Source organism: Taudactylus pleione, unplaced genomic scaffold, assembly GCF_031769625.1.
Source record: "Taudactylus pleione unplaced genomic scaffold, aTauple2 ptg000046l, whole genome shotgun sequence".
Taxonomy (NCBI): Eukaryota; Metazoa; Chordata; class Amphibia; order Anura; family Myobatrachidae; genus Taudactylus; species Taudactylus pleione.
Window position 1 is genome coordinate 9,024,413 of NW_028284448.1, and position 15,088 is coordinate 9,039,500.

Below are 15,088 nucleotides of genomic sequence, written 5' to 3' on the forward strand. Positions count from 1 at the left end.
ATAAACTTTCATTAGTGCAAAGATAATATCTGATTGTTACTATGGGCCAAATGTCATTGAGCCAGTGCTGGTTGTGGATATACAAGGGGCAAAATTAGTAAGGGTCCCCTGTATTTTACACAAGCAGCACCGGACTCATTCTAGCGGGGGTGTAATGCCACAGCCATGGGACCCTTTCATCGGATTCCCCAGCCAAAGCATTCATCACCTGACCACTAGACAGCCTAGGCTGGGGAGGTGGGGACCCCCCTAAAAAAAAGTCCCACCTCTCCAGGGCACCCCAGGGCTAGGCTGATAGCCAGGGGCTATCCCAGTACCCCTGGGCAGTGGGTGCCAGGTTGATTATGTAAAAAATAGATGAAATAATATTGTCTTTCACAGTAGGCCCCAGCACAAGTACCAGCATGCTGGGAATTAAGGGACTGCTGGTACCTCTAGTTCACCTACAAAAGAATTATTTTAAAAAAACAGGACACAGACACCAAAGGTTTTATTATTTTATTTCACATACACTCACACATACTCACCTACAATCCCTGTAGCCATTCACATACTTTTCTCCACGTAACCTTTTAAATTGAATAAGACCCCTAGAGTAAATTTTTTTTATCAGGAGCATCATAACATAATGGGCCTCATTTATCAACAATTTTTATCATTCACTACTAGTGATAAAACTTGTTGCGTATGATAAATGTTGCTCCAGCCAATCAGCTTCCAACTATCAGTTTTCTAGCAGATGACAGTTGGGAACTAATTGGCAGGAGCACCATTATCATACACAACGACTTTTATCACTCGTTGCGTATGATAAAAGTCGTTGATAAATAGGCCCCAATGTCTGTTATATTAATGGTAAGCAATTTCCCCTTATAATTTTGAGGCACATTTTAATTATTTTGTGTATTGATTATTTTATATGATTGTTCTTGCCCAATTTCTTGAGGGGCCACTTCTCTACCAGCAAGATAGAGAACAAGTTCAAATTCTTCCTGCATTTGGCAGGTCTACAAAGTAGCAAAAATCACAGAGAGCCATAACTCCTAGTCAGCTTTTCCAAAGCAGAGCAAACTCCCAGGGTTAGGGTAGGGAGAGGAGGAGGGTTAGCATACCGACCAACAAGTGTCTGTATGTTAACCCTTTCGTGATGCCGGCATCAGGATTCTAATAGCCGAGATCCCAACCCCGGCATCTCATACCGATTCCATTGCAGCTTCTCCAAGGGGAGGGGGCACAATTAACTCTCAGCTTAAAATAGCTCTATTAGTGGACCTGTTAGAGGATGTAGTGGCGCTATTAGAACCCTCCTGGTGACATTTAAGCACAAGAAATTGTTAGAAAGGAGCACTCTGCGCAGCCTCTGTTCAAGGCCCCAGAGCCGATAGGCTCTAGGACCCGGCACAGCTCTCCCCGGAAGTCTGACATGTACTACTGCGAACGCGCAGCTACACTGCGTGTATCCTGTAGCATCCTGCAATATAAATGAGCACCCAAGTACTCGACGTTTTCCCAAACTCCACTTTGTCACCCCCGCTTAGCCTTGCAAGAACCCTACTGACACTACTGTATGCTAACATTGCTCCCAGTGCATAATGTACCTGGTACACTACAACGCCCAGCATACCCCATACACTCCAAGGCTGTAACTGGCAATATCTCTACAGCCTGTATCCATACTAATTAACCCTGTGTCATACGCTACATGTTTCTACTTGATTAATAAGCCGACCCCCTGCTTAAGCCAATATGCTGTGTGGACACCTCCATATGCACAACTGCTGTACACTTACCGCACTCAAGGCCTGCTTTAGATGTGGGCGCAATTTATGCATTTGAACGATTATTGGTGTGACTGACCATACGTCACGGTCGCACTGCACACGTGACAAGGTACCTTAGCAATGCCGCTCACAGTGACATTTTCTTTGCAAAGTGACTGACATTCATGGACCATTTTTGGGGTGTGTAGTATACTAATGCAATCCTGTACGCAGAAACGTGGCACCAGTGTCTCAGTTCTTGGGGCCATTCTGCGCAACCATAAGGTTACTTATAAGGTCAATTATCGAAGTATCTCCAACCACCATTGCGTGTTTGTACGCACTTGCTTCGATCTGCGAAGCCGCCGGAGGGCGTCTCACAGCATTTCCAGGCTGCTGCATGCATTAGCATATTTTTGGATAGCTGCTGCTTACTGGATTGCAGCTGCGATTGCATTAGTGTAAAACTCTGAATCAGGCCCCTCAGCACATTAGTCAAACTCTGCCAATAGTAATACTGTACCTGTGAAAAGATACCATTACCATTCAATGCAATACAGATAAATTCATTATCAATACTACAATACCGACAAATGAGGAAGCCACGTTTGTTTAACCTTTTATTTTCACAGCACACTGCTCTTGCCACACTTGTCTACAAAGCAATTTTGAGAAATAGACCTTAAGCAAAGCATTTCAGTTTATTGCTCTCATTACCATTGTTTTCGTGAGTTCATAATGGAGGTTCCTACTTGACAAAGTCTGATGCTGGCCACACACATAGCGATATTTTACGCGATCTGGCCGATTTCGACACATTGGATCGACATATCGTGTAAAATATGGACAAATCCTGAGTCACGATCATGATGCAATGCGCGTCCCCGCTGGTCGCACATCGCATCTTCTGATCTGCTGTGCAGTAGGGCAGATCTGACAATCTAGGACACGATGCACTGTAAAAATCTGGGTGCAGGAGAGATCGTATGAAGATTGGACACCAAATTGTGAGCATATTGTGTGGAGATCGTGTGCAGAGCTGGCGGGAAGAGTTTCAAGGGAAATCGTACAGAAATCGTACACATCGGCTGATCGCGTGCAGATCGCCATGTGTGTGGGCAACTTGAGACTGTAGACCTGATATGTCGCTCTTATCTATATATGACATTTAAATAGTATCATTTACTTAGTCTATTACTGCTATGGCAGCTGGGTAGGGGCTTCCATTTCATATTATAAGAACTGTCCTTTTTCTCTGGTATACTGTTTTTGAATGTGTACATTGACATTACTGTTAACACTGTCTAGGTTACAAGTGCAGAGAGAGCTATGGAGGTGCTGCAGGAGCATGCGGCACGGGTAATACAACCTTCCACAGTGCGTCCAGTTTCAGCCAAACACAGCCATGAAATATGGGTGAAGATATACAGCCCTCTGCACCTGTCACAGGTAATAATCACATACTAGACACTTTTAGTTGCAGGAAGGCAGCATTAGATGTACAGTACTTTTACTATTTGTAACATTTTATCATATATGGATATTTTCATTTTTAGGATGTAAATACGAATGATGGATTGCCACTACAACACACCAGTGAAAAGAGCGTAGACATTACAAGTCTCAGTAAGCGCCCGATGTCTTCTACACAAAAGAAAGAAACTGGGTGAGCTTATCACATAAAAATGTATTTCTATGAGCTTGATGAACTAGATTATTTTCTAACAGTGTGCAAATATGTTGGTGCCAGGATTGTTTAATTAATATCTCCTTTACTCAACCATATTCTTGTTGCCTAATGGAGATTATGAAGCGTTGAATAAAAATGTGACATGCGGCTTTTTTAGTACAAATTGTGCACATGGGCATTTAAATTCTTGAGCATCCTTTGCAATACTGACTGAGACACATATTTCACTTCGAACCCGTGCACTAAGGCCCTCATTCAGAGCCGTTCGCTATTTGCGTTCGTTCGTTCAAAAACAAGGGGCGGCTATGCAAATGATCCGTTCGCACATTGCAGTCTGTTCACACCTCTAAGTCTGAACGAGCGAGCAAAACATACGCTCGTTTATTTGATAAAAACACCCCCTGGCCGCTCGCACCATACGTCATGTCCGCTATTTATTAGATTAATCGAGTACATCGAACAGGATATGAACTGCTCGCTATTCTTGAGGTTGTTTTTTTCAACCGCTATTTTGCGAGCAGTTCTGAGTTAAAAAAAACCAAGTGACGTGGTCATTGACGCTGCTGTATTAATTATGCACACCCATAAAACGCCCGTTTTGACCTTTAAGCACGCCTGCGATCGGATCTCCACTCCCCGTTTTCAAGCACCTTCCCCTGTTACCACCCACATACGCCTCATTCTGTCACTCAAAATAGCAGGCACTCGCTATGTTGCGTACAAATGATTTTCGGCCGCACTGACTGGTTCGCGCATGCGTACTAAAAACCGTACGCATGCGCAGATTTGCGAACATCGCTCGGAACGAGCGTACTGCCGCTAGCGAGTGGCTCTGAATGAGGGCCTAAGTTCAAAGGGGTGGATGGAGGGGCATGTACAGATGTGTCCACATGCACCTTACCTCTATGCGCTACAAGTCGTGTTAAACATAACGTGTGAGCGCTGTGCGACTCAGTAGCGCAGAGTGTCTTTTCGTGCATCTTTTTAAACTTCAAATGCATCTTATTTGCAACGCAGTGCAAATGGGAAACTCAAGCAGATTCTGCTGATTAAAATGATATGCAGCATGCCTATCTGTGTGCTATTGAGGGTGTATCTGCATGCAAAATACTACAGTATGTTACAGTGTCAGCGGCTGTGACACTGTAATGTAGCTTTTGAATGCAGATGCATCCGCAGTTTGAAGATGCTTTTGAATGTAAAAAGTTGCACAAATGCCACCACGGTATGGCGCGACTAGAAGGGCTATTTGATGCGCAAGGAAGTAAGATGTAAGTGGACACATCTATAAGTGCTGCAAAAATACAGTAAGTGTGTGTTTATGGAAAATGTGTGCCGACCCCAGTGTTTTGGTTTTTGATCTGTATCTCCTCTTGTTTTGGATCTGGATTGGTTTTGCCAAAACCGCCCTTGCTTGTTTTAGTTTTAGATCTGTATTTTTTCTAATAAAATCAGCTAAAATCACATAGTTTGGACCTGTTTTTTCCTACAGTATTATTAACCTCAAAAACATTTATTTCCACTAGTTTCCAGTCAATTTTTACCACCTCACAATATTGTTTTCATCCAGTTTAGGCCCAAAATTTAGCTGGCTGACTAAGCTAAGCGGCAGCAGTGGGCGGCACAAACACATGGTAGTTCAACTTCCAACATGGCACATCAGGAAACAAATGTTTTTATTATGCAAGAGGCCCAAGGGAGTTGGAGTATGTATGTAGTTGAAGGCAGGGACAGGAAGGGTTGATTGGAAGTAAATTTAATTTAATTTTTGGATTCCGAAGTAAATTTATGAGGGAAGAGGGGAGGCATTTACAAAAAATATTTTACTCATTCACATCAGTCCTTGCCCTAGAAGAATCCTTGAGTCCAATGCCTGCTGCTGCTGGGAGTGGATTTTCATCCTAGAAGGGTACCAGGAAGACTACTTGTAGTTCTTTCCAAAACAATTGACACTTAAATAATCCTTTGAAAAGATTCCACATGAAAAGCATTTCCCAACCTGTACAGGGACATTAAAAAACCATAGTTAGTTAATGGCCTCCAAACTGCCCGTTGCACCCACTGTCCACTTAACCAGCACAGATGGACAAGCGGAACAGAGCAAATGCAAGATTTCAGATTTAAGGTCTTATGCTGTGTTTTTCTTGAGAATCTTGCTGCTAGTAGTGGATTTTCATCCCAGAAGGGGACCAGGAAGAGTGCTTTCCCAAAACAATTGACTGTTAAATAATCCTTTGTAAAGATTCCACTTGAAACTTTTTCCCAACCTGTACAGGGACATTAAAAAAAACAGTTAGCTAGTGGCCTTCAAACTGCCATTGTACCCACTGTCCATTTAATCAGCACTGACGGAATAGTGGAACAGAGCAAATGCAAGATTTCAGGTTTAAGTCTTACGTTGTGTCTTTCTTGAGAATCCCTGAGCGCCATGCCTGCTGCTGGTAGTGGATTTTCATCCCAGAAGGGATGAAGACGTTGTTTCTTCTTCCCAACGGACACAGGGCCTGATTCAGAGCCGGACGCTCTGACCAGAGTGCTCGCTCTGAATCAGTGCCCTCCTACCTAAAAATGGAGCGGCCTCCTGGCCACTCGCATAGCTGTGGGTGACTATTTTTCCTGCCATCCTCTGGCAGGAAAAATAGGTAATTTGGAGGCCCTTACACAAACTGACTTTGCTTTACTTGAGCTGCCCACCCTCAGGTGTGTACTCAGAAAAAGTTTTCAGCAAAGTCAGGAACCTTGTCAGTGATCGGCCTATTAGACTACTTCCCCAAAATGTCGAAAAGATGATGTCCATCAAAATTAACTACAAATTCTACAAGAAAGACCTTTACCATCAATTACGTGCAAAAATTACAGAGGCACCTGTAATGGTGGATTCCAGCGGGGACAAACTAATATTATGTGAAGATGATGTATACATCACCCCTGATTATACTAGCACCCAAGCCTATATCGTCATCCCATCCTGTGTTGTGTATAAATTACAGCTGCGCTCCCTGTTAGATTGGGGATTCATTGTTCACTTTAGTGGATGTGAGCTCCATTTTAGTCCATATCACCACACCCCCTACACATCTTCTAAAATGGGCTACAGGAGGAGCAGCTGCACTCTGGAATACGGTTGCATGGAGTTGCCCCTCTGACTCGCTGAAATTCAAGTAGAGGGCCCATGGGTAGGGGAGTAGGGACACTATAATCAGAGAATGCAGTTTTAGCTACTTTATTCCATTTTTGTAAACCATATCCTCTATTTTCACCTGTTGAAAATATGTTTATGTGAATCTCAGCTGAGGCGTTTGTGATGTCATTATGTTTAATATATAATGCACGTTATTTAGCACTTTGTTGTGATCTTGTAGTCGGCGTGTAGACTAATCATTTATTCATGATTGGGGAAAGAAGTGAAAAGTTGCATTTTTTTTATTGCTAACTTTGTGTTATCAAATTGTAAAATTGTGCAGTTTCCACTTAGTGTCGCAAGATTTTTTTATGAATAAGAAAAGAATAACAGACTGCATTTTCCACTTACAGTGTGACAATATTATTTACGAATATACTGCGTTTCCACTTACAGCGAGACAATATTTTTTTATGAATACACTGCGTTTCCACTTAGTGTGACCATCCAGCAGCCCCTGCCCCTGGATGAACACAGCAGCCCCTGCCCCTGGATGGACACAGCAGCCCCTGCCCCTGGATGGACAAAGCAGCCCATGGATGAAACACAGTCCTGACAGCCCGGGACTCAGCAAGAAATGGTGCCGATCACAGTGGGGGGAGGGACTTTTATACAATCCAAAACCCGCAAGAATCCGACACAGCGGGATGATGATTATGTTTTGCCTCGCTTTGAGATCCAAGTCAGGCAAGAAAACCTGAGCCCAACTCTGATCTCGCTTCGAAACTGGAAATTCGGGTGGGTCCAGTTCTCGGAGAACCGGACCCGCTCATCTCTAGTTTGAAAACGAATCTCTTGTGGGTACTCATTCATTGGTGCAAAATGCCAACTGATGATGATGACAATCGGTGGTCACTTCTGATTCAATGAGTGCAACTTAAATCCCTTCCACTTATCATAATGCTGTCAGGGCAATGCTGTAACTACAGTAGGTGTGTGCAACCGGTAGCGCTGTACAGAGCTGTGTGGACAGTACCGTCACAGCCCTACGGCGCTTACTTCTGCATTCCGGGCAGCACTGCAGCCAGTATCGCTGCTCATAGCGTCCCGAGGAGTGCTGTACTTCCCGGTGCCAGCGGTCCCTTCCCCTCTGCATGACGTCATGCACCTAGGGGGTGGGGCTGGTAGAGGTTACTCCACTGAATGCTATGGTAATGTAGTTGCTGCAATCACTCCACATTCTTACAGTGATATTAGCAATAAGTCTGCCATAATAAAGCATATTTACATTTAGTATTTTAAAGAGGAATGCAACAGATGTTTTTTTATTTGAACTTAATACTTGCATTTTGTCAATGCGTCTCTAGATCTATTTTCCATTTACATAGTAAAAGCACCTTTTTAATAACATTGGGCCTGATTCAGAGCCGGTCGCTATTTGCGCTCGCTCGTCCAGAAAATAGGGGTGGCTATTCAAATGAACCGTTGCCTCTTTGCGGTCTGTTCACGCCTCTAGGTCTGAACGAGCGAACAAAACTTGCGGTCGTTTTTTGGGAAACTACGCCCCCTGTCCGCTCGCATCCTACGTCATGTCCGCTATTTATTAGATTAATCGAGTACATCGATCAGGGTATGAGCTGCTCGCTATTCTTGTGGTTGGTTTTTGCTACCACAATTTTGCGAGCAGTTCTGAGTTAAAAAAAACCAAGTGACGTGGTCAATGACGCTGCTGTATTAATTATGCACTCCCTTAAAACGCCCGTTTTGACCTTTAAGCACGCCTGCGATCGGATTTCCACTCCCCGTTTTCAAGCACCTTCCCCTGTTACCACCCACATACGCCTCATTCTGTCACTCAAATTAGCAGGCATTCACTATTTTGCGAGCACATGAATTTCGGCAGCACTGACTGGTTCGCGCATGCGTATAACGATCCGTACGCATGCGCAGTTGGGCAAACATCGCTCGGAGCGAACGAGCTGCCACTTACGAGTGGCTCTGAATCAGGCCCATTGTCCAGACATGCACAATATACTTTATATACTTATAATAAAGTTGTGATGGTTGTGTCTGTACATAGAATTGTTTTTAGTGGAATTTGCACAGGCTCCTCAAGTCCAAAATGACTATTTGTGTATGTGTGTATGTGTATATATACAGGGCCGCAACTAGGGGGGGCTGGAGGTGCACGTGCACCGGGTGAGCCGCTGTACCTGGTGCCAGTGACCTCCAGCCCGGCGCTGCAGAGAGGCTCCAAGCCGGACGTCCGCTGGTAATATTTGTTACCAGCGGGCGCCCGGCTCCTTCTCTGCAGCGACGCGGTGTAGCCGGAGCCGGAGGCTGGAGTTCTCTCCTGAACTCCAGCTTCTGGCTCTCCCCACGGGCACTATGGGGGAGACGTCATGACATCTCCCCCATAGTTCCAAGGAGCAGCCGGCGGACCGGACGCGACGCTGGATGCAGGAGCGGGGTTCAAGGTAAGTATTTTTTTTTTTTAATAAGCTGCACTACAGGGGCATTATTATGGGGGCAGGGGCATTACTATGGGGCATAGGCAATAAGGGGCATGAGCACTACAGGGGCATTACTATTGGGGCATGGGCACTACAGGGGCATTACCACAGGGGCATTACTGTGGGGGCATGAGCACTACAGGGGCATTACTGTAAGGGCACTACAGGGATATTACTATGGGGGCATGGGCAATACAGGGGCATTACTATGAGAGCATGGGCACTACAGGGGCATTACTATGAAAGCATGGGCACTACAGGGGCATTAATATGGGAGCATGGGCACTACAGGGGCATTACTGTATGGTGGGCACTACAGGGGCATTACTATGGGGGTATTAACATATGGGCATTACTATGGGGGCATTACAATATGGGCACTACTGCAGGGGGAATTACATGGGGGGCGCCAAATTACTGTCTTGCCCCTGGTGACAAAAATCCTAGTTTCGGCCCTGATATAGATATAGATATAGATATATATATATATATATCTATCTATCTATATATATATATATATATATATATCTATGTGTGTAATTGATACGGGAGAGCGCACTCGTCAGAAGTATAATCACAACAGACTTTACTTGTAAATCAGCTCTCATACATCAAGGTTTGAAACAGCAAGCTTAGCTTCATGGATCATAGGGCTCCCGATGCACTGTCAGGACAGCCGTAAGAGAATACTCCAAAGACCCACACCGGCTCCAGAGGCAGCGGATCACCACGTCCACATCCTTAAGCCACGCCCAACGTGTTTCGTCATAGGAGATTTCGTCACACCCCCTGACGAAGTCTCATATGACGAAACATGTTGGGCGTGGCTTAAGGACGTGTTGACGTCATCCGCTGCCTCTAGAGCCGGTGTAGGTCTTTAGAGTATTCTCTTACGGCTGTCCTGACAGTGCATCGGGAGCCCTATGATCCATGAAGCTAAGCTTGCTGTTTCAAACCTTGATGTATGTGAGCTGATTTACAAGTAAAGTCTGTTGTCTTTATACTTCTCATGAGTGCGCTCTCCATGTCAATTACATTTTCAGATTTTGGGCTCTTGTGGCTGAGAGCTGGGAAGTAGCTGCACTACATCTACATGATATAGCTTCGGACATTTGACTGGACTTTCTGGGCATTACTGACAGTATTGTGTGTATATATGAGTGTATGTGTGTATATATGAGTATATATGTGTGTATGTGTATATATATATATATATATATATATATATATATATATATCACACCCCGAACGCAAACAGTTATATATGTATGCATATATAAATACATGGTTTTCCCTGCAAAATATATCTTGAGATATACATCATCAAACAAAAACACACTCTCACGCCCTTCTTACATGGTGAATAGGCCAAGATACAGTATGAGGAGCATCTTATGCAGTTATCATGTTGAAATAATTGAGCTTTAAGTCATCAGGTATGACAACACTTTATTTTCTCCTTGTAATATTCCTGCAATGGATGTACTATAGGCTCACCAAACCTCACTTTTTCATTAAAAAAAAAAAAAAAAAAATGTTAATGTTGTAAGTTTGTCCAGAACTGAAAATTATTATTTATTTATTTTGACTAATGAGTAAAAATTAGGTTTTGTTTTTATGGTTTGAAATTAAATGTGACAGTGAGCAGCCATGAATACATAAACTTGTCATCTATACATCACAGTAATCTCTAGAACCTGCCAGGACTGAGGATATTTCAGTGTATGATTTTGCTTATTTTTTATGTTGTTTTAATAAGGTACAATTACCAGAGTACTCTGCAACTACTGGGATTAGATGAGGCAGAAGATAACAGCAAAGATCCTGTAATGATGAAAGGAGCTTACTTATCTCTTATCTACTTGCGCCATCTGAGGCTGAGAGAACTTCAGGTAATCTCCCTTTTCATGTGTAATGATGAACATTCACAGACAGGGATTTGTGGTGGTATTATATATTTCTCTTAGGTGAATCATGCACATTCGAACACAACTCAAGGAACCTAGGGCCTGATTCAGAGATTTACGCTAATTGCAATCTCTAACGAATCGCAATTTGAGAAAATATGCTAATGTCTTCCAAGGTTTACCCGAGCATAGGGATGCCCACTGCTGCCTTCTCATATCTGTCCAACAGCACAAACATCGGCAACATTGACACAGGTCGGGCAGTCACGTAGCTTGTCAGTGAGGTCTGACCTGTCTCAATCACTGCGTCTCTCCTGATACGCAGTGTGCTCTCATGCTGCAAAGGAGAGCACGTTGGCTAATTTATGCACACCCGAGAAATGGCATTAAATGGTCAGACACGCCTGCATTTCCTTAGCCACCCCCCGTTACCTCCCCTGATGCTGACTACCTGTCACTTACTTTGGGAATGAATACCCTGAGTGAGCGTAATTGCAAACTAATCGCTGCTCGTGCGCAGGGCGGCTTTCACACATACGCAATGGTAAACGCGCAATTTGCATAAATATTGGCATTGCTTACATTTCTGAATCGGGCCCCTAATTTTCAGACTTTCTCCTAAGGTGGATAGGCAGGGGTGCTAATCTGTTGTACGTTCTGTTCAAACTACTTAAATGGCTGGAAACACAGAACTAAACAAGCAGCATTCACAAACTCTTGTAATCCCATTCGCTATAAGGACCAATGATCTCTATTTTACCAACATCATTATCATAACAAAGAGCCAGCATATACCCTCTTCCATGCATGGAACTGAGAAAAGTAAGTAAGCATTTTAGAAAATTTCTACAGTGTTTAAACAAACAAATTCTGTGTATGTAGTCCGATGTGCTTTATGAAGGTTGCAGAATCCCTGTGACTGATGGATAACACCACATGTGTGGAGATCAAACAATTCTCTTATGATTTTTGAAGTATGTGCTTAGTAATGTGACATAACTATAACTCATATGCAATTATCAGTTTACTTTGGTCACTAAATAATCTTTTTTAAACAGTCTTTCCAAATTGCTACATAGATAAAAACAACCATATCTGTTGGTTTGTAGGAGTTCTGCACCGAAGGTTTTTTTTCTGTTTTCTGTTTCATTTGGATGTATGCACTTTTTGGCTTTGATGTACTGTATCGATACATTGAATTCAATATATCTTCATGTAGTTATAGTGCTAAACCATATAATTGTGCTGAGATGATCTTCATCTCCTATAAACCAAAGGGAAAAAAAGAAGGACTCTTTGTGGGGGCACTAGTGTGCAATATATATTGGAACATTTAAATAATCAGTAAGGTCCAGAATATTTGTTTTGCTGTGTTTTTTTTATTTTCTCTATGTGGTACATAAGAGCAACAACACTTATAAGTAGTGTGTGTTAAACTACATAATTGATCAGTCAGGTTCAATATATACATAACTATATGATTTATTGGATATTTATAACCTTTCCTTTTTGACTGTATATAACCTAAAGTGCATGCAGGCATAAGCATATATAGCTCTATCCCTCATGGTAATAATTATGAATTTATCAAATCATGATATATAATATGCATTTATTGTGATTAACTATTTGATACAATATGCCTAGACTGTGATTAACTGGTGATACATTATACTGTGGCTTATAGCACATAATATATTTTGTCAATAACCTAGTATTATCTTGCCTGGCTTTTACAACCCTGATGGGAGAAATACATCTCCATTGATTCATGTATAATATATTGTTTGTTTGTATGTTTGTCCATTGTCTTATAGTTGCTCATCTTTTTTAATATATATACACAATAAAAGTAAATTTTTATAAGGCAGAATAGGCCAATCTCTATACCTATTTTGTGCCCCCACAAAGAGTCCTTCTTTCTTTCCCTTTTGGTTTATATGCTGTAAACAGACTCTGGGGAGCACCACGGACTAACCAATCAATAGGTCTGTTAGACTAAGGTTTTACGATCATTTTTGGGAATATTGTTGATACACGTGTGTGTTTATATAGTCCTTCATAGGTTCATTTAAGAGATGCATAATTTTTTGATACAGCAGCAGAATATTTTCAATGCGGTTTCCAAAATTTGTTTTTCCATGATCTTTATCTCGCATGTATATTTTGCCAGAAATCCGAACAGTTCCTGGAACTATGTATGGGAACATGAACCCGCTACTGTAAGGTATGGGGATATTATAGGGCTCAGGCTGATTGCTATTATACAGGTCATGGAACTGTGAGGTGACTATAATATCTATAAACATTTACAGATACATACACGGGAAAAAAGACTGCACTGGTCCTTTTAGTAAGATAGAAAAGTTGATACAAAAAAACAACAACAGTAACTTATTTTCAAACCTGGAGATTCAAACAAATACAATTACAATGTTGATGGTGCTCCCTAGAGTCAGTATGGCAGTATTATGTCATAAAAGAGAGAAAAAGAAGACTCCTTTTTTTTGGGGGGGGGGCATTTTAAAAGATTAGAACACAAGAATGTATCCAAATGGGTACAGCAGAACTAAGTTATTATCAAGAAAATAGGATTCGGCGAAAATATCATGAGGGAGTAACAGAGTGGTTTCCAAACTTTCTTGGTTCATGGCACCCTTAGTGTCTCAGACTTTTTTGCGGCACCCCTTCCAAACTGTGAAAAGCTATGCTTTTCAGAGTTTGGTACATAGGTGTCGCAACTCTTGAATGGGTGGGGGTTGCTAACCCGTAGTTTGGGATTGGCAAGACCTATTACTGAGTCGCGGAGTCTATCATGCTGGCAGTATTCACCAGGGACTGCGTCCGACACACAGATCACGGCCCTCAGTTTAGGTTCCCTAATACAGGTGCTGGTGTACTCTGGATGGATCAGAGTACGATGAAGACGTACAGCGAAGTCGTCAAGCCGGGTCAGAACTGAACGGACAAGATGGTACCAGGAAGCAGACGTATGCAGGTCACAGAGTATAGCCAAGGTCAAAACCGGAATACCAAGCGAAGTACCCTGGAGGAGACAGAAGCAGGTCAGAAATAAAGCCAAGGTCAGGAACGAGCAGAAGGTTTCACTAGGAATGCTGGAGTTTGATTTGAGAGCCTATGCTCTGTCAAAGGAGTGCTCCAAGGGAATTCCTTAGATAGACAGGGGCTTGAATTAGGCACCTACTCTGATGTCCCAGGGGAGCTGGGCCACCCGCAACATGCCGCCGGACACCAGAAGGAGGAGGAGGATTACACAGCAGAGAATGGCGGTGACTCCCCACCCGCTGCCCAGTGCATGTCGTTGTCCGGCGTGCTATGACTTTACCCCCCTCTCTAGGAGTAAGTACCAAACGCCCCACAAATGGCTTGCGAGGGAATTTCTGGTGGAATTTCCGAAATATGTTGAGGTGTGTGAATATCCGAAGCCTTGACCCAACAGTATTCTTTGGGAACATATCTTTTCAAGTCCACCAGGAATTGGACCGTACCTTGAGAGATTCTGGAGTCCAAAATTTGTTTCACCTTATATTCTTGTTGATGGTCCACTGGAATCGCCGAAGGAGGATCGTAGGGTGTCGAAAACCGATTAAGAACCAGCTGTTTCAAGAGGGAGATATGGAAAACATTCAGTATTTTAAGCTTGCCTGGCAGCCTCAGGCGGTAACCTGCCGGGTTGATCACTTAGAGGATCTGAAAAGGCCCAATGAACCTGGGAGCAAACTTCATAGTAGGCACCTTCAATCGCAGATGTTTGGTTGACAACTAGACTCTGGGCCTGATTCAGACCCGTTCACGAGTGGTGAGCACTTGCAAGCGGGTTGATGTTGGCCCAGTGCGCATGCGCACAATGGAGGCGGCTCCGTCGTGTGCATGCGCGAGACCCGGATAGCGACGGGCAAGCCGTCGCTCCGGGTCTTGCTACAAAGGGGGCGTGCTGTCGATGTGTAGTGACAGCACGCTCCCTTTGGTGGGCGTGCCGGGGGCGTGGCTGCCCAAATGGAGGCATTCCCATGGGAACGCCTACCGTCTAGGGCCGGCCCCACTGACATCACAAGTGATGTCAGTGGGTGGACTTC

The 15,088-nt window shown here is 43.3% G+C and overlaps 1 protein-coding gene across 5 annotated transcripts in view; it reads left to right on the forward strand.

Annotated features, from left to right (window-relative positions):
• The window catches only part of LOC148537665 (uncharacterized), a 259,972-nt gene that overhangs the window by 34,677 nt on the left and 210,207 nt on the right, over positions 1-15,088 (forward strand). For all 5 annotated transcript variants that reach the window (XM_088460467.1, XM_088460468.1, XM_088460466.1 and 2 more), the window contains 3 exons: positions 3,069-3,209; positions 3,317-3,426; positions 10,844-10,976. In XM_088460467.1, the coding sequence (XP_088316593.1) occupies positions 3,069-3,209; positions 3,317-3,426; positions 10,844-10,976 (384 nt within the window). The remainder of the gene's footprint in view (positions 1-3,068; positions 3,210-3,316; positions 3,427-10,843; positions 10,977-15,088) is intronic.